The 18,695-nt window shown below is 42.8% G+C and overlaps 1 protein-coding gene across 2 annotated transcripts; it reads left to right on the top strand.

Annotated features, from left to right (window-relative positions):
- The first annotated feature begins 7,046 nt into the window (after positions 1–7,046).
- Positions 7,047–11,449, top strand: S1PR1 (sphingosine-1-phosphate receptor 1). Of its 2 annotated transcripts, none has more exons than XM_012730207.1 (2): positions 7,047–7,336; positions 8,762–11,449. In XM_012730207.1, exon 2 carries the CDS (start codon positions 8,930–8,932, stop codon positions 10,124–10,126), a length of 1,197 nt encoding a protein of 398 aa, XP_012585661.1. In that variant the 5' UTR covers positions 7,047–7,336; positions 8,762–8,929; the 3' UTR covers positions 10,127–11,449. The 2 variants fall into 2 exon arrangements, with proteins under 2 accessions (XP_012585661.1, XP_012585662.1); XM_012730208.1 differs by lacking the exon at positions 7,047–7,336 and adding an exon at positions 8,164–8,563.
- Positions 11,450–18,695: the final 7,246 nt, after the last annotated feature.

The raw sequence follows: 18,695 nt of genomic DNA, 5'->3' as shown, positions 1-18,695 counted from the left end.
TTCAGATACCTTACTATTTATATTTATATAACCATATGGACATATTGTTAGGGCTCCTTCTAGGACCTTGGAAGGGGAGATGAAAGTTTAAGCTACATTGGTTTCAACATTAATATTCTCTGGCAATGGTAAAACTATTTTAGAGAACAAATGAATGTGTGTCAATGGCTTGTCAGATCAAAGTTGAAACCTGATTCAGCTTTAAGGGGATCCTAGAAGCAAATGAAATTCTTACCACAGAGTAAGTGTTAGGGGGAAAGGATGTCCTGAATGAACTTTACAGATACAGGTTTTGTGGACTCCACCCCTACCCCAGACATCAGAACTACAAATCCCAGCATCACCTGAGGGTGGAGTTAAACAGCCAGGTTTGGATATAAAACCAGACATGTGGGCTTGGTGTCTCTTGGCCTAATGGCCCCTGGCTTGTCTCTTGGCTTTTCACCGACTTTCAGTGGAACTGGTAGGACACATTAACCAACTTCTCTCTCTCTCTTTTTTCCCCTGAGTTATTCATTTCCCTTTCCCATGTAAATAAACCCATTATTATTATTATTTTTAAATATTTATTTATTTTTTCATACAGAACTGGGGTACAGGCCAGAGATGGGGAGGGTGAAAGGATTCACCAGAGACAGAGTGGGGAGCAGATCGATGAAGTACACTGCTGAGGGGAGCAGTGGGCCGGTCAGGAGAGGTCTGCCACGCCATGTGGATCTCCTCCAGGGCAGGTTGGGAACTCATGCGGAAGTGGTTAAGCTGCGCCACCAGGGAGGGCCCATAAACCCATTATTAACCTTTTTGTGTGTGCTTGCAGCTGAATCTTGAAAGTCCCTCTAAGTGAATGGGTGAGGACCCATAGTCAGGCAACCCAGTTCATATTGGGGCTGTCCTGTAACATAAGCAGATGAAATCCTTACCATCAAATAAGCAGCCAGATCTCCAGTCCTTCAGCTCAAACCTGCCAGTTCCCTTCATTTCAGCAGAAGACTAGAGGCTTATCCTTAGAATGGGCTAAATGAGAGGATCTTTGCACACAGCAATACCTGGCTTAGCTGAATGGGGTAAGGGAGATGGTCTCCATCATTACGATCTAGTTCAAATCTAGATACTGAAGCTCTCTCCCTTTCTCTCCTGCTTGTTCTTGATTCACTTGGGAAAATGTTAAGAGGCAGACAAGAGATTTAGATTTCTTCTCTGGTGAAATTAATCACACCAGAAATACAGCACTCCAGATATCTATACTGGAGGTCTTTTAAAGAAAGAAAGGGTGTTAGTATGAGCACCTAATACCCTTCCATTGACAAGTCCCCAACAAAATAATTTTTAATTGGTTTCTAGTTCCTCTATATGAATGGATAACAAGAGATCACCTGACAATTGGGAAAGCCTGTGACACAGGGATTGAGAACAAAATAAACAGGAAAATGAGATCATGTGGAAAGTAAGAGAAAATGGCAACAACTTTCTAATATTTTCAGAGGTAAGTGAAAATATGGCATCCCTGAAATAAAATCAGAATTCTACAAAACTGAAATAGAAAAGAAAAAGAATTTGGAATAGTAAAAGCATGACAATGAAAAGTAGAATAACTAAAGATAAATTTGAGAAAACTCTAGAAATTAGAGAAAAGATAAAGATATAAAAAGTACAAAATAAATGTGAGGAAATAAAAATCAGCTCAAATGAATCCATAATCAAAATAGTGAGCATTTCATTAAGGGAAAAGAGAAAATGAAGTTATCAAAGAAATAATTTCAAATAACTTAGCAGACATAGGGTCCATTGAATGTCCAGGAGAAAGCTTGTAAAAATCAAGGCATCATATTGCACAAATCTGGAACACTGTGGAGAAGATTTTAAAACACCCAGAAAAGAAAGAAAGTAGTCATGTGAAATTTTGGTATCAAGATAGCTTTCAACTTTTTATGAGTAAACAGTAAAAATTAAAAAGGCAACAGAATAATGCATCAGAATTCTCAGGGAAATTACCTACAGCCTCTTACTCTATAACTTGCTAAAAAGTTAAGCAAATGTAAGAATAGAATTTTTCAAATATCAGACAATCAAGGATTTGGAAAATTTATAACTCTAGGCTCCGTAGCTCAGGGTTAGATCACTGGTCTCGTAGAAGGTTTACAACACAAGCATGTTTCTTAAAGAAAGTGAGTTAATATGGTCCTTCAACATGGCATAAGGTGTCTAGATATGTATAAAACTGAATCAACAAATAGAGATATAAAACATGGGTTTTGGAAATTTACAATAGTCACCAGGAGCAGTGGAGAGGGAGCCTCTGAACTCTGAAGACAGGCATACTTTTTTTTTTTTAAAAAAGATTCATTAGATGTATTTATGCATATAAGAGCTGGGGATAGGCCCAAGGTGCAGGGGGGTGACAGGATTCATTAGAGGCAGTCTGAGGAACAGAGCAAGCAGATGGACTGAAATACACTGCTGAGGGGAGCAGTGAGTGAGACAGGAGAGGTCTGCTGCACCATGTGGGTCAGCTCCCTGGCTTGTTCCTCACTGGCAAGAGATAGCATTGACACTTTAACCCCTGCACCTCCAAAAGGCCCAGAAGACTGATGTACTTTCTGATTATATCTGTACTGTTTGATTTTTTTAACCATGTACATGAATTAAAATAATTTTATTTGAAAATCAGGAGAGTGAATGATTAGATGGAAAGTGAGATGACTGAATAGAGACAAGGTGTTTAGAGGGAGAAGTGGAGCATTCACTCTATACTCCAAGGCCCTCTTTACACAAATGAAGTCCTTATCGTCAGATGACTGAAAGAGAGTATTATCATAAGACCATTTTAGAGATGAGAATTAAACAAGTTAAAGGAAATGGTCCAAAGTCATACAAGTAGGTGCTGACAGTGTTAAGACCGAATCCAGGTCTACCTGGTGCTTCAAGCTCAGCCATGTCCTACTACGTGGCTTTGAATGTTTGCAAACAAGAGAAGAGTGAAATATTGGGGCTGAATCTGGGGGACAAAGAGTGAGTTTGGGATAGAGGAGATACAGAACTATTAGCCCAGAGGGGGGTAAAAGGCCATCAGAAGGTAGAGTGAAGAATTGAAAATATGAATTTTTTGTTTTTAATAATATGACAGTTTATTTTTACATCATTTTGTGCATTTTTTGAAACTATGAGTTATTTTACTGTGTCTTAGAAAGTTTGGGTGGAGTAGCTGGGTGATATAAGTTTCAGTCTTTGGAAGGGAAGTGGTAAAATTGGTATTATGGTGGACTTTAGAGGGGAGGAAAATTAAAGCGGTGATACTGCTGTCTACAGGAAGTAGGGCAGGCTACAGTCTAATTTAATAAGGGGGACCTGACATTTACAAGAGACTGGGGAAGGCGTGGAAAGTGAGTGGTACAACCTTACCAGTGGTTGCTAGATTTAGCAGGTAAAATAGAACTCATTGTGTTAAAAATTTTTAAAGATTTATTTATGTATACATACAGAACTGAGGTACAGGCCAGAGGTGTAGGGGCGGTGAGAGGCTTCACCAGAGACAGAGTGGGGAGCAGAACAGGCTGATTGATGAAGTACACTGCTGAGGGGAGCAGCGGGCGGGTCAGGAGAGGTCTGCTGTGCCAAGTGGGTCACCTCCAGGGCAGGGGACCAAACTCATGCTAAAGAGGCTTTAGCTTCACAGTGCTGTGCTTTAACCCGCTGCGCCACCAGGGAGGGCCCCCTATTCAGTTAAATTTGCAAGCAGATTAACAAATAAAGTTTTTAGCATATCTCCCAAATATTGTATGGGATTTTTATCTGATACTTTTTAAAGTGAGATACTAAAGAATACATAAGAATACCAGCAAAGCTGTTCCGAAACCAGAAATTTGGAATGGAGCAACCTCATTGTGAACTGGGCATCAGATGGTAACTTCACAGCACGAGGGTTGGCTTCCAGGCAGCCACTGAAAGGGAACTGGGTCAGCAGCCAGGAGGTAGTTTCAGGAGGCAATAATTTCGGGTCTCTGCTGAGAGTAATGGGAAGAGACGTGTGGGAACCAGAGCCTTGGAGTTGGCTGGAGAGACATTGCTGCAAATAGCTTTGCCTATTTTCTAGTCTTGCTTGAGCATTCATCAACATTTTTATCTAAAAAATGTGGACTAGGCATGAATGTTACCAAGTAATTGTGGAAAGTTTTGAGTTCTTTAAATCACTGGACCAATATTGAATGTTCTTCTAATCAACAGTAATCACAAGAAAGAAACTGATTTGTATGCAATTCTTTGACATGTTTGCAGTTTAAGAACTTGTCAAAGATAATTTGGAGTAGGGGCTGTGAGTCCACAATCTCTCTGCAGCCCGGGTTAAACTAGTTGTTTTTTATGTCTGAGATTCAGTTTTCTAAAATTGGAATAATAGTAGTGGTTAACTTCTAGCATCATTATATAGATTAGTTATTATGTGTAGCACTTAGAATCTGGTATGCAAATACTAAAAGTGCACTCTTATATTAAATATTATAGGTAGATAATGAAAGATTTTATTAGTATACCTTGACATAATTTTTTAAAAAAAGATTTATTTATGCATACAAGAACTGGGGTACAGGCCAGAGGTAAAGGAGGTAAAAGGATTCACCAGAGACAGAGCAGGGAGAAGAACAGGCGGATGGACTGAAATACACTGCTGAGGGAGCAGTGGGCAAAACAGGAGAGGTCTGCTGTGCCATGTGGGTCATCTCCTTGGCCTCAGGATCAAACTTGTGTAGCTGTGGCTGGGGATAGCTCCATTGTATTGTGCTTTAATGCCTTGCACCACTAGGGAGCCCCTTCTTTACATAATTTGGTATATAAAATTGTAGTCTAGGAATCAGTGGTTTAAAAAATAATATTCATGAGGGGAGGGAAGACATGAGAGGATGTTAGAGCAGTGCAAATACTACTCATGTTATACTTAACTGCAGATGGATTCATGTCATTATACATTTGCCCAAACCATAGAATGCACACCACCAGAGTGAACCCTCAGGTAGACTAAGGATTTGGGTGATGATTGTGTGTCAATGCAGGTTCACCAGTTGTAACACATGTACTACTCTATGGGTGTCATCGGGATAGAGTACACCTTACACTGAATTTTGCTCAGAACGGTAAATTGCTTGAAAAATAGTCTTAATGATAAAAAAAAGGTAAACAAAGACAAAATTTAATACAAATTTTATCAAAAAGAAAATTTTTTATGTTGAAAAAGGCTTCTTCATGGTACTTTTGATTGCATTTTGTAGACTCCATAGTGAGAAATAAGTGGTCTTAAACTGATATTCATTAGCATCTCTTTGCTTACATTTTGTAGACATGGTCAAGAAATTAGTACAAATTTAAAACTACATAGCTAAAGTTTTGCTTCCCTTGGAGAACATCTATTTCTATTCCCTATCTGCTTATTGACTGAGTTTGGGCTGAGAGACGCTTATGTTTTGGAAAGGAGCTCTGTCTCTCACTGCTAAGTGACAGCTCTCATCAATAAAGTGACCCACTGTTTGCTTAACGAAGCAGCAGTATTAAATTAGATAAACCATCACAGACCTCCTATAGACTGAGTAATTCACTTTAATTCTGTTCTTACATGAGCACATGGGTTGAGTTTTCCAAGTCCCCACTTTTTTTGGAGTTCTATAGACTCAACAGGTGTCCCCTTCTTAATGAAGTTAGTCCTCCAAACCATTCAGTCTTACTGTCTAATTGCAAGTGTCCTTATCTTAGTCTTTACACTGTGCGGTATACTTTGGCTCAGTTTCTACAATGTCTGCAAACACTACTCATGATTTATTTAGTGAGAGACACATGTCATCGCACGCATGTTGTCTAATTTGTGGGTACGTGTTGGAAGCAATCACCGTTAATGAAAACTTTCGGGCAGCTGTGAACTAACTGTCACTTAATCTTTTTTAACAAGCTCATAAAATACAAGTAGGTAGGGGGGTCTGTTGTTTATTCATTCAGTCTCCTTCTGAGTCATTCAGATACAGGGTGTGTCAGTCAATTGAAACTGAACAACGGAGTAGTTTTTGCTCACATGTGCTTAGAAGGGGAGCCAGTTCGATCTGAACTGGGTGGAAACCGTCTCTGTAGCAGAGCAGACATACAGAATTTGTCCCTCAGAACTGCGCAGGGCCGCCTCTAGAATTTGTCCCTCAGAACTGCACGTTTTAAAGTAGCATCTAAGCGAAAGGAAAGAGAGGGCAAGTTGACTGGGGATCTTTGAGCTGCTTCAGAGTAGAAACGCAGGTAGGGGTGCAGATTTGTCCAGGCTGGACAATGCAGGTCCTAGCCTGGGCTTGGGCCTTGCAGCTCTCATTCTCTGAAACTCCTCAGCCCCCCAAGTTTTTGAAAACTCTACGGCTCTGGCAGGTGCCCAGCTACTTAAAGCCCGCACCACTGCTCAGGATCTGGGACACATGACCTAACTTTGCGCCCCGTGGAGTGAGGGTAGCCCCTCCCCCCATCCGCACACCAGGCGCTGGTCCCCTGCGCTGTGCGTCCAGAGCAGCGGGTTAGACTGCAAGTTTTGCCGCTGCATCGGGTTGGGGGTTGGGCATGGAGGCAGAAGTGGAGCGAGGCGGAGGAACCCCCAGGCCACGCTCCCTCCTTAGTTCTCCTCCATGCCTCTCACAGCCCCTTGTCGGCCTCTCCACCCCGAGAGGGTCCCAGACTCGCAGGGCCACCTCTCCGGCTTCCTCGCCTACGCAGAAGCGGCCTCGGGGCGCTCCGCCACAATCTCTGGACTCCTGTCCCCTGAGGACTGGGGGTTGGGGGCTAGAGGCGTGTGCCACGCGACAATGGTTCCTCTTCTGCTCACTAAGATCTTTTGGGAGAAAAGTTTCCAAAGGCTCTCCACCAAGACTCCGGACAATCAACTACACCAGACGCAGCGGGCGTCTAGGAGGGAGGCTGAGATTTATAGAGTCCGAGGGGCCCCGCCCCTTGGTGGGCTGGTTTTTTTTTTCCCTTTTCCCCTATTGCTGCGGGGGAGGAGGGGCTCTTTTTGCTTCTGCCCTAGCTGCTACCAGCAAAGTCTCAGCAGGAGATCCGGGGCCTCAAGCCACGGTCGAAGGCGTGGGGGGTTGAGGCATTAACCTCTCCAGATCTCTTCCTAAAGAAGCCACCAGCCCGGTTGGCCCCCGCGCTCAGCGAACTCCGATTGCCGGCCGGCGCGCGCTGCGGCCAGTGGAACTGGCCATTGGAGTCTGTGGCAGCGGAGGGAGGGGACCCCGACGCGAGAAAGCCCCGGCAGCAACAAGATGCGGAGCGCGCAGTGCAGACGCGGAGCTCTGAGAACCCAGCTTCACCCAGCCTGACCTAGGTAGGGGACTGCACGCGTTGCCAGCAGAGTTTGGGGGGCTGGGGAGCCCTGTTGCGGGAGGTGCAGGGTCAGAAAGGAATTTTAAGTCGGAACGAATTAACAACAACAAAAAACTTTCAAAACACCCACCACTGGGCTGCTAAGGCACCCCGCCGGAGGGGACTGTTCTTGGGGCACTGTGATTTGTGAAGTTGTAAAAGCGTTACGCCCCGGTTGTAGAACCGACCTGGGGGATGGGAGCCTGTGGAAGCTGCGGCTGGGAGGGAAGGGGCTTATTTTTGGAAATTGTATAGACAAAGAATATGGGGTGGCAGGCGGAGGTAGTAGGGGAGCAGAGGTTTGCGGTGTGCTGCCCCCGGGAACTGCTGGGTTTTCCTAGCCTTCTTTGCTCCACTTTGCCCACTCTGCTCAGTTACCTTGAGACATTGAAACAACTTCGGCGTGAACTGCTATCCAGTGCCATGTTTCATTTCCTTACACTTTCTAGTTATACGAGAAGAGGCAGTGTGCTGGGGGGTGGGGGTGGCGTAGTACAGAAAACTACCGGGCTTAGAAATTACCAGACATCCTTTATGTGAGTTTCTGGAGAGTCGTTTTGCACTCGAAATTAGAAATAAGCATACGGGCACGACCCTTGATCCTTTGTAGTATAACTTCTCTTTTTTTGTGTTTTTGTGTTTGCTACACCCACAAGTAACTAAAAATACTCATGTAGTCAGAGAATGTACGAAACTTCTGGGATTTATTATTGCAATCTCATGAAAGTTTTGACTGAGTATCTTTTATATTTTATTGTACTGGTTTGGGTGGCAGGGGGAGAAAGGGCAGTTTCCTGTTTGTCTGCGCGGAGCTCTGCTGAGTGAGCCCTCCGACCCTAAACACACCTGCTTCTAGAGTTATTAATAGAACTCACCGAATGACATACCGCTGTCAGATGAATTTTAACTGCAAATCTAATTTCTTACAAGGCAGCGGGGAGTGGTTCTCACCTCCTGATCAGCTGCGGTAGTGGTGGTGGCTTTGGGCTGAAGTGTGGGTCTCCTCCCTTCAACCCCGCGGGTGGTTCTCTTAGGACACTTTGAGGCCACCACAGACCCAGCAAAAGCCTCTGGGGGGCTCTCCCGGCTGGATATTTGGGGCGAGAAAAGGAGTGATCTTCTCTAGGACTTCCATTTGCGTTTGAGTGGGAGAATTTTCGCCCTGTGCAAAGGGGATTTTCAGCTCGGGGTAAGTTTTTAATTTTATGCTCTCTTCCCCCCTTCTTCGTTTGTATTTTTTGAACAAATGGGAATTGAATTTTAAAAATCCCATTTCTTGCGCGCTCCCCAAGTTTCCTTCCAAACATCAACAGCACTGGAGCAATGCCTTCTAGCTAAACTGAATTGTGTTACTGTGCTGACTGTCTCTCTGTGACTTATGTTTAAGGCTGCGGTTTCCGAGGCCCTCTCCAGCCAAGGAAAATCTACACAAAAAAGCCTGCCTGGATCGCTTTCCCCGAACTACCCGGCAGCAGGCAGATACTTCCTCAACCTCGCCCTCTATCGTTTTGTCTGGAGCACCACCCCCTGGTTCCCGGCGACATCGCTGCACACGATGGGCTCCACCATCATCCCTCTGGTCAAAGCCTTTCGCGGTCCAGTCGCCGGTCTAGTTTCGGGTCCAGTCTCCGATCCAGTCTCGGGTGCAGTCTCCGACTATGGCAACTATGACATCATTGTGCGGCATTACAACTACACCGGCAAGCTGAACTTGGGCACAGACAAGGAGAACGGCATTAAACTGACCTCCGTGCTGTTCATTATCATCTGCTGCTTTATCATCCTGGAGAACATCTTTGTTTTGCTGACTATTTGGAAAACCAAGAAGTTCCACCGACCCATGTACTATTTTATTGGCAACCTGGCCCTGTCAGACCTGTTGGCCGGAGTGGCCTACATGGCCAACCTGCTTTTGTCTGGGGCCACCACCTACAAGCTCACCCCAGCCCAGTGGTTTCTGCGGGAAGGGAGCATGTTCGTGGCCTTGTCCGCCTCCGTGTTCAGCCTCCTGGCCATCGCCATCGAGCGCTACATCACCATGCTGAAGATGAAACTCCACAACGGGAGCAACAGCTTCCGCTCCTTCCTGCTCATCAGCGCCTGCTGGGTCATCTCGCTCATCCTGGGCGGCCTGCCGATCATGGGCTGGAACTGCATGGGCAAGCTGCCCAACTGCTCCACAGTGTTGCCACTCTACCACAAGCACTATATCCTCTTCTGCACCACGGTCTTCACTGTCCTCCTGCTTACCATTGTCATCCTCTACTGCAGGATTTACTCCCTGGTCAGGACTCGGAGCCGCCGTCTCACCTTCCGCAAGAACATTTCCAAGGCCAGCCGCAGCTCTGAGAAGTCTCTGGCGCTGCTCAAGACCGTGATTATCGTCCTGAGTGTGTTCATCGCCTGCTGGGCCCCCCTCTTCATCCTGCTCCTGCTGGATGTGGGCTGCAAGGTGAAGACATGCGACATCCTCTACAGAGCCGAGTACTTCCTGGTGCTGGCTGTACTCAACTCGGGCAGTAACCCCATCATTTACACGCTCACCAACAAGGAGATGCGCCGGGCCTTCTTGCGGATCATGTCCTGTTGCAAATGCCCCAGCGGGGACTCCACAGGCAAAATCAAGCGGCCCATCATCGCAGGGGTGGAATTCAGCCGCAGTAAGTCGGACAATTCCTCGCATCCCCAGAAGGACGACGGGGACAACCCAGAGACCATTATGTCTTCTGGAAACGTCAACTCTTCTTCCTAAAACTGCATGTTGCCGGCCCATGGGGAGTGTTCTGCATGGTCACCCACCACCCCGGCAGGCAGGCGCTTGGTGCGTGGGTTTCTCAGAGGCAGAGAGGGAGAGAAGGGTGGAGTACGAGGAGTTTGGTGAACCTGGGTGTTGGAGAAGAGAGTTGGTCCTTGAACAATGCACTGGGAAGGGCGGAGACCAGGTTCTGGCCTGGTACCCATTTCCTTCTCCCTGGAGCTTTGATTTTGCACCAAGCCAAAGGTCTAGCATTGTCGAATTGCCGAAGGGTTCACAGCCCTCCTCAAAGACTTGTCCCCAAGTGAAAGCTCTCCCTCTCTGGAACTTGGAGGTGTTTTCTTTTACTTCCACCCAGTGTGGGCACTTCTGCTTGTCTAGGTATGCTCTACACACCCACCCCCTGCTCTTCACACCTCTCCTCAGAATTCTGTTACTTTATATTTTAGCTACCTGGCACATTCAGCAGGCTAGGGATGTGGCTTGGTTCATTTCTGGGTCATCTGTAGCTGGCAGGCCTTGTCTAGTATAGACCTTGAGGAGATGGAAATGGTTTGGAGATGTAAAGCAATTTCGCTTACTGAGGCCAAAGTTTCCACATAGCTGGGTCAGTATTTTTGGAATTTAGTTGAAGTCCTTTGACTTTTTTTTTTTTTTTTTTGGCATCTTTACAATGGAATTTGTTACAGTATCAACACATTTATCCATTGTGCCTGATATTTGCCTAAGAAAGTTCAGTTAATTTAAACAGTGTCAGCTGGGATCCTTAGTGTCTTGGGAGAAACAAGAAAAGCAAAATAACTGCTTTTGGGGTTAGGGAGGGGTGACTTGTAAACCAAGAGAGATTTCTTGATGATTTTGTCTAACAAATACAGCATCTGTCTCTGGCACTTTTGTTGTTTATTCAGAGTGTTGTGTGATCATTTTGACCCACAGACTGGTTTATTTTGTTGTGTTAAAAGTTTCATGGTTGTTGAATGTATTCCTTCATCAGAGGGCATTGTATTGGATTTTTCTAACCTTTGTTAACACCATTGAATGTGTATGTTAAAAGAGAATACCATCTTTGTGTGCCCTCAAAGCATTACTTTAACTGATAGGGAACATCAGAAATATTTCAGTACAGCTGTTAACTAGTTAATGGAAGATTTGTATAAATATAAAGAATAAAAATATATTGCTGTCTCTTTAGTAAGGTTTTCAGTGCAATTAAACGATGAAAAATGTCTTTTTGTGGGAATAGTATTTAATAGATTTCTGACTTTTTGTGGATCATTTTGCACATAGCTTTATCAGTGTTTAAACATTAATAAACTGATTTTTTAAAGAGTCTTTTGTGAAGGTCATCTTTTAAAAATAATTATTCAGATACTCTATTTGATTACGTGCCGTGATTCTTCAAAATCAAAGCCAATTTGATTCTGTTACTCTTTAAAGGAATTTTAACTTGGTAAACTCGAGTGAAAAAAAAGTGTGGTTGATTTAGAAACTGCTCTTTTTCAGGAAGAGAAACTTCAATAAGTTAACATTGAAGAGTGGTAAAGAAGGAGATGAAAACCACCAACTTCTAAATACCACATTGAAAAGTAACTGTAATCGATTTGAATTATACAAGCCAAACCAAGTTAAGTACAGTAACTCTGTCTTCAAACATGGGATTTTAAAGGCAATTTTAAGTAAATTTTGTGACTCCATAATCAGTTCAACAGGTAAACAAAAACTTACATTTTTTTTTTTGCTTTCTCCCACCATGCTAGGGAAGTGCGCTATGGGCGATAATAGTAAATCATTGAACACTTTGAGATCATACAATATCAAGAAAAAAGCAAATTGGAGAATTTAGTTGAGTAGCATCTATCTTTTTATCTGCAAACTCTTGACTCATAGTATCTTCAAAACTTGTAATCTGCCAGTCTTTCATTTTTCCAATCATCAACTAAGAGCGAGGACACTATGAAAACATCACAGGATGACTGCACTAGCGAATTCTTGCTTCAGACATTACTGTCTTTCTCACTGGGGTTGCAATTGTACTTTGGTGTGTTTGGGTCTCCAGTGTATTGTTACTTTCGCAGTTTGTGTTTTCAAATGTCATTAACTCTGCACAGGACACAGTTGGGACATGAAGATAAACCTTACCTAAAAAAGTAGATGTCATTTCTGGGTAAGGTTAACTGTGGGAAACAGAAGCGTGTTCACTAAGGAAACCTTAGGTCACAACCCCCAGTTTCCTGAAGGAAATGCCAAAAAAGCTCAGAAGACAAAAGACTGGAAACAAGCGGGCATGTCTCTATCCATCTGTCTGCCGAGGCGGAAGGAATGAGTTCATGCTACACTCACTTCCTAGAGCACTCGTTCCAGAGTGTAGCATAATGGAAAAGTGTCCATTTTTGTGTTCCTATGGAAGGCAAAGTGCACATTCTTGGCCTTACCTTTTTAACTGTGGTGGTGACTCACATGGCATGGGGAAGCGAAGATGGGGCAGCTGATTTTGGAGGGCAGGGGGAGCTGGGATGTGACAGCAAAGACAGCTTCACTTGCTTACCTGTGATCACATTCAACGATTTCATGTGTCTTCTTCCTGGAAACTGCAGACAGGGCAAAATACGGGAGAGCCAGGGACTGGTTTTTCTGAGCAGGTAGATGCATGGTGGACTCTGTCCTGACCAAGATGGGGTAGTGGAGATGGAAGAACCCCTTGGTTGTATCCCAGCATGAATATCTGGTTTTAATTCACTATATCCCAAGAATTGAAGAGAAATACCTCAGTTACTCTATATTTTTGCTAAAACAACTATTCATAGTGTTAGGGTTAAAAACATACCTAGTGTTTCTTAAGAAGAGTAAGAAAACTGAAGCACTGCTTGAAATACTCTCATAAGGACCACTGGCTCATAAATATCCTGGGAAGTTATAAAATGACACTGAGTGATAGTTTATTCCCACAGTATTAAAGGTGACATTTTTCAGAAGGTTCAAACAAAATGTTGAGTGCTTGGTCTGGCATTTTGGTGTTATTGAAAGTCTAAAACTTAAAAAGCTTTTAAAGAAAATTTGATGTAGTGATAGTGTATATTCAAAAATTTATAGAAATAGGAACTTTGCATCTAAGTAGATGAGATACTAGATTATATTTCAGTATATAGGACTTGGGTTGTGATACCTAATGTGTTCCTCATGGTAAAAAGTCTTCTATTGACTTTAATTTTACTTTTCAAATTGAATTAATTTCTGCCTATGTTAGGGACATTCTCAATACAACAATAATATAAATTCCAACCTACACTGGAAGATTCGATTCTTTATTCAGTTCACTGAAACCTGTCAGGTTTTCTAGGTAATACAAATGCAGCTGTGCTTGGAAACTACTACGCTGAAATAACAACTTCAGAAAGGTGATGAGTTCTATTGGGGAAATCCTAGAAAGCAACAACTTAAAGTTAATAATTCTAAGTACTCGCACCCTATTTTCACTTGAAAAGCAAGGGATGGTATGGTAATAGCACATTAAAAAATATTCTGGGATCTCCTTGGTGGTGCAGTGGGTTAAAGCACCATATTACGAAGCTCTCCGAAGCCACTGCAGCACAAGTTCAATACCCCGCCAGGAGCTGACCCACCTGGCTTGGCAGACCTCTCCTGACCTGCCCACTGCTCCCCTCAGCAGTGTGTTTCAGTACATCTGCCTATTCTGCTCCCCACTCTGTCTCTGGTGAATCCTCACACACCACACCTCTGGCCTGTACCCCAGTTCTATAAGCATAACTAAATAAATCTTTTAAAAAAAATATTCTAACGCAGGCCCTCCCTGGTGGCACAACGGGTTAAAGCACAGCACTGAGAATCTAAGGCCGCTTCCGCATGAGTTCGATTCCTGCCTGCCCTGGAGGTGACCACATGGTGTGGCAGACCTCTCCTGGCCGCCCGCTGCTCCCCGCAGCAGTGTGCTTCGTCGATCTGCCTGTTCTGTTCCCTGCTCTGTCTCTGGTGAAGCCTCTCACCGCCCCTGAACCTCTGGCCTGCACCCCAGTTCTGTATGCACAAATAAATAAATCTTTAAAAAAAAAATTCTCTGAAGCTGTTGAAGATGTGACCCTGTAGTCACCGGCTCAAAAATTAATCTCTAGATAAAAGATTCCCTAACGATCAATATTTGCAATAGTGAATTTCTGTAATCTTTATATAATATCAGTTACATTTTTTTAATAGAGCAAAGCTCAGCTGAATTTTTATCTAATTAGATAAAATATGTTGATCACATTTGTTTCCTAATGAATTAGATCAAACTTGGTTTGTCTATGTTTTCTCTAAATAGTTTCAAACATCTTGAGGGAGGAATCATAAATAACCAATTACAGTATTCTTTCCCTACGAAAACAGTAAGTTCTTGATGAGGAGGAATTATAAATAAATTGCATCATTTCCTTCAACTTTCCTTCCTGCTTTTTTGTTGAATGTATCACATGGTAAAAGGAAAAGGACTCAGACTACTTTTTTTATATACATACTATTGCCTTCACTGTTAAACAGATTGCAACAGGAGTCATTTTTCAGCATACCTAAACAAGCAAGATCCACTTAAAAAAATAACAAGCATTATTTAATAGTCCTTAACCAGTGGTGTACAGAGCTAAGAATTATTAGAGGAAAAGAACACTGAAGGAAGTTTAGAAATTTGGTTCATGTTTGAAGTAGTTTCCCTGTCATCTTTTTGATTTCTTCTGGATTCAAAGTCTCACATGATGCTTATTTTTTCCCCATGCTCTCTTTTTTGTCCCTTTGAAATGGAAGAATTAAACCCCAGGTTTGGCTCTGAGTATGATTAGCAAAAGCTGATTATGAATGGTGTATTTGACAAGCAGAAATTGTTATAATATATATATTTTTAATTGAAGCACCATCTTGTGCTAAACCAGTTTATATTAATAATGGATTAAGCACATTGTGGGAAATACACAATTATTATGATGAAATAATTTTCAGCAATTAAGATGGAATTATTGCTGATACTTGCAACACTTTACATAAATCTCATAACCATTAGGTTGAGCAAAAAGTCAAATGAGAAACATACTGCAAGATTCCATCTTATAAGAAATTTAAGAACAGCAAAATTAATCTGGAGACAGAAATCAGAACTGTGGTTGATTGGGAGAAGAGGGTGACTGGATCAGAACATGAAGAACTGTAGATTTGAAGCATGTTTCTGAATCTCAAGAACTTTGAAATTAAAAAAAAAATCAGTAGGGTAGACTCTGCTTTTGACTATGAATTGTCTATATGAGACTTTCTTTGTTAAAATGTGAAGGAGGCCCTCCCTGATGGCGCAGCAGGTTAAAGCACAGCACTAAGAAGCTAAAGCCACTTCCGCATGAGTTCGATTCCCGCCTGCCCCGGAGGTGACCACATGGTGTGGCAGACCTCTCCTGACCCGCCCGCTGCTCCCCTCAGCAGTGTACTTCGTAGATCTGCCTGTTCTGCTCCCCACTCTGTCTCTGGTGAAGCCTCTCGCTGCCCCTGAGCCTTTGGCCTGTACCCCAGTTCTATATGCACAAATAAATAAATCTTAAAAAAAAATGTGAAGGAGATTACAAAACATTCAATAGAATGTGACAAAGCATTCCAAAGTGTTCCATAGATGGAATGTCAGCTCTTTTAGCATTATTTTAGTCCCTAGAAACCAAGCATTGAGAGGTTAAGTGATTTTGACCCAATACTACTCTTTGCTTCTGTAGGATGAGAATTTGGCTTTGGTATTGTTATTTGTAATCGCTGAAGAATGTCTGCATCATGGAAGAGTCTAGAATTGTCATGAAACTGCCACAGTAAAAGTTTATTGACATTCAGGATTTCAATTTTAGGAAAACATGATAGGTCATCAGTAACTTTTACACACTGGCAAAGGATCCTGAAACATTAGTATTGGCAACATACAAAGTGGGGCGTGCCAAATCACTTCTTACCATCCAATCAAATCTATAAAAGGCGTTCAGTCAGATACCAGCTCTTGTGTAAGCACTACTTTGTTAGTAGTAATGAGCAGAGACATAAAGCTGGCAGATACACTCATACTGTTAAGGCTTTTTAAACTTGATGTTCCTGGCTAGTTATATTGTTTGGGGGTGCTCTTTCTAAGGATTCCTTCCCTCAGTGTGCTTGGGGAGAAGTTGGGCAGAAGCCGAATGCCTCAGGTACATCCGTGTCCTGGGTCAGATCTCAGACACAAGGAGGAAAGGGAGCAGGAAAGAGGGCGGGGTTATCTGGGCTGACCAAAGAAGGACGGAATTCGGTGCTTATCTCTGCTGTCCTAGAGGGCCCCTTCTCTTATCACTTCACTGCCTTGTGGCTCCCACCATCTTGATGGGTCCACCTTCCCTTCGCTCATCTGTGGAACAAGGATGCCGATCCTATGCTGTGTTCTATGGAGAAAGGACAAAGGATAAGCAATGTCCCCGCCCTTGCTGAACTTACAAGGTTCATTCCTTGATTTCAGGTGCTTCAATGGTTCTTTCTTTCATTTAAAAAGATTTATTTATTTATGCATACAGAACTGGGGTGCAGGGCAGAGGTGGAGGGATGGTGAGAGGCTTCACCAGAGACAGAGCGGGGAGTAGACAGGCAGATCGACGAAGGGGAGGGGGGCAGTGGGAGGGTCAGGAGAGGTCTGCAGCGCCATGTGGGTCAGCTCCGGGGCTGGGGATGGAACTTGCATTGAAGCGGCTGAGGGCAGCTTGCAGGGCTGCGACCAGGGAGGGCCTCAACGGTTCTTTCTTTTGGGGATCCTGGCAAGAGACAGTTCTTTTCCGGAGTTTGCTAGTTGTACAATTCCCCTAATATATTGAGTTCTTAACAGTGTAAAATAATTTCATTTAACAAATATGATTAAATGTTGGCAGTTTTTAATCTTTGGCTTTTTGGGGGGGTCTAATATCCCCAGAGAAGTCAATTTTAAGTGATGGAGAATTAACTTTTAGATTTGGAATGAAGAGAAACCGTTCAGATTAGTCATCAACTTGTAAATATCGGCACTTGTAGTCAGCTTTTCAGTTGTTCTCAGCCCCAGGTGAAATCAAAGCTTTCAGTAATGTTTTCAGTTTCTGTCTCACCTTAACTGTTTTTCTTTCTAGGGCAATGCTATGAACTCTGTTGGGTGGGGCCACTGGGGTTAAAATGGGTAAATGAAGTCTTCATTTGAATGAGTCTAAGTGGTGTCCTCAGCTTGGATGAAAGAGAAAGGAGACAAACATGCACCATTCAAGAGGAAATGTAACATGTCTTTTGTTATCAGTGATATTAAGAGCAAACTCGTTTCAAAGACTAGAGAGGTGTGCAGTTCAGTTTAGTGTACCTTGAGTTTTGGGCAGTAAAGGCTGACTCCCTAGTAGCCTAAGGGCTCTGCACCCAGTCTTACACACCCACTGCACCCCAGTTGGCCCTTTCTCATTCATGGTTCTTTTTTTTATGAAGAGGAACCTCAGAAAGTCAATAGCTCAGGTCAACATTCACCATCACCGGATCTATTCCCCAGTGGTCCAGGGGGGAGGATTAGTGGTTTCATCCTTTTGCGCAAAGGAGACTATTTATTTCTAATTTCAGGCTTTCTCTTGCTCTTGTCCAGACACTTCAGGGAAAATCAAATTTAAGTTATCAGGAAAACTTTTTCAAGTAAAAGAAGATGTGCTAAATCATTTGTAAAGACATTAACTATCCCATGCCTGGAGATTTCTTTACTTACCAAACTTCTGCAGATATTTTGCAGCACCAGAAATAGTGGTTAGTTCTCACATGCTGTTCTGCTTCAGCTAGCTTCATTTGGCCACCTGCAAAATTAGTTCTTGGTTTCTCTTCCTTGTCTAGTTGCTGGTCAGAAAAGGATTTAGAAAACACAGATTTTCATATTCCCATTTATACATGCAAAAGTGAGTGAGGATATCAAAGAATTACCTTGACAGTTTCATCTTTTGCTGACTATTTTGTTAAGATTATTTCCAGCTGAATTAAAAAAAAATCAATTAATTATTTTTACATTGTGGTTTGTTTTTGGACAGTATTTGATTTCTCCCCTCAGGTGGGGTCCCGGCAGTGCTCCCACTACCATAGCACCCATGATCCATCACCCCAGTTTCCTGTGCTCTTCCCTCCTCTGTTTGGATTCCTTTCTCTTCCTCTCTCCTCCTGTGTACCTCAGATCTATGGTCAGCTTGCAAGTTTTGTCTTTTTCTGGTCCTTTTTTCGGTTTCCCTATATTCCACTTACAAGTGAAAACCTGCAATATCTTTCTTTTTCCTTCTCACTTTTTTGATTTTTCCAGCGTAAGTATTATACTATAATAAGCACTACAGTAGGAATTGCAGAATTATATGAAATGTAGAAGATATACCCCCTCCTTTAAAGGTGCAAAAAAATCTACATTTAACAACATATAGTTTGATAAGCAGTTATATATACATGATCTCATTTTGTAGATTCATTTTATAAGTATTTATGTAAATTTTTCTTTAAAAAAAAAATGATGCTCATTCAGTGTTTTATGCATTTCTCCCCTTCCCCAATCAGTTATTTTGAA

The sequence above is a fragment of the Condylura cristata genome, unplaced genomic scaffold (genome assembly GCF_000260355.1).
Source record: "Condylura cristata isolate star-nosed mole 26May11 unplaced genomic scaffold, ConCri1.0 scaffold00026, whole genome shotgun sequence".
Taxonomy (NCBI): Eukaryota; Metazoa; Chordata; class Mammalia; order Eulipotyphla; family Talpidae; genus Condylura; species Condylura cristata.
Note: the sequence above shows the minus strand (reverse complement) of the source record. Positions and strands in the feature narration are given on the sequence as shown.

Coding starts and splice junctions, on each gene's coding strand:
- S1PR1 (XM_012730207.1), top strand. CDS start 8,930: ATGGGCTCCACCATCATCCCTCTGGTCAAAGCCTTTCGCGGTCCAGTC.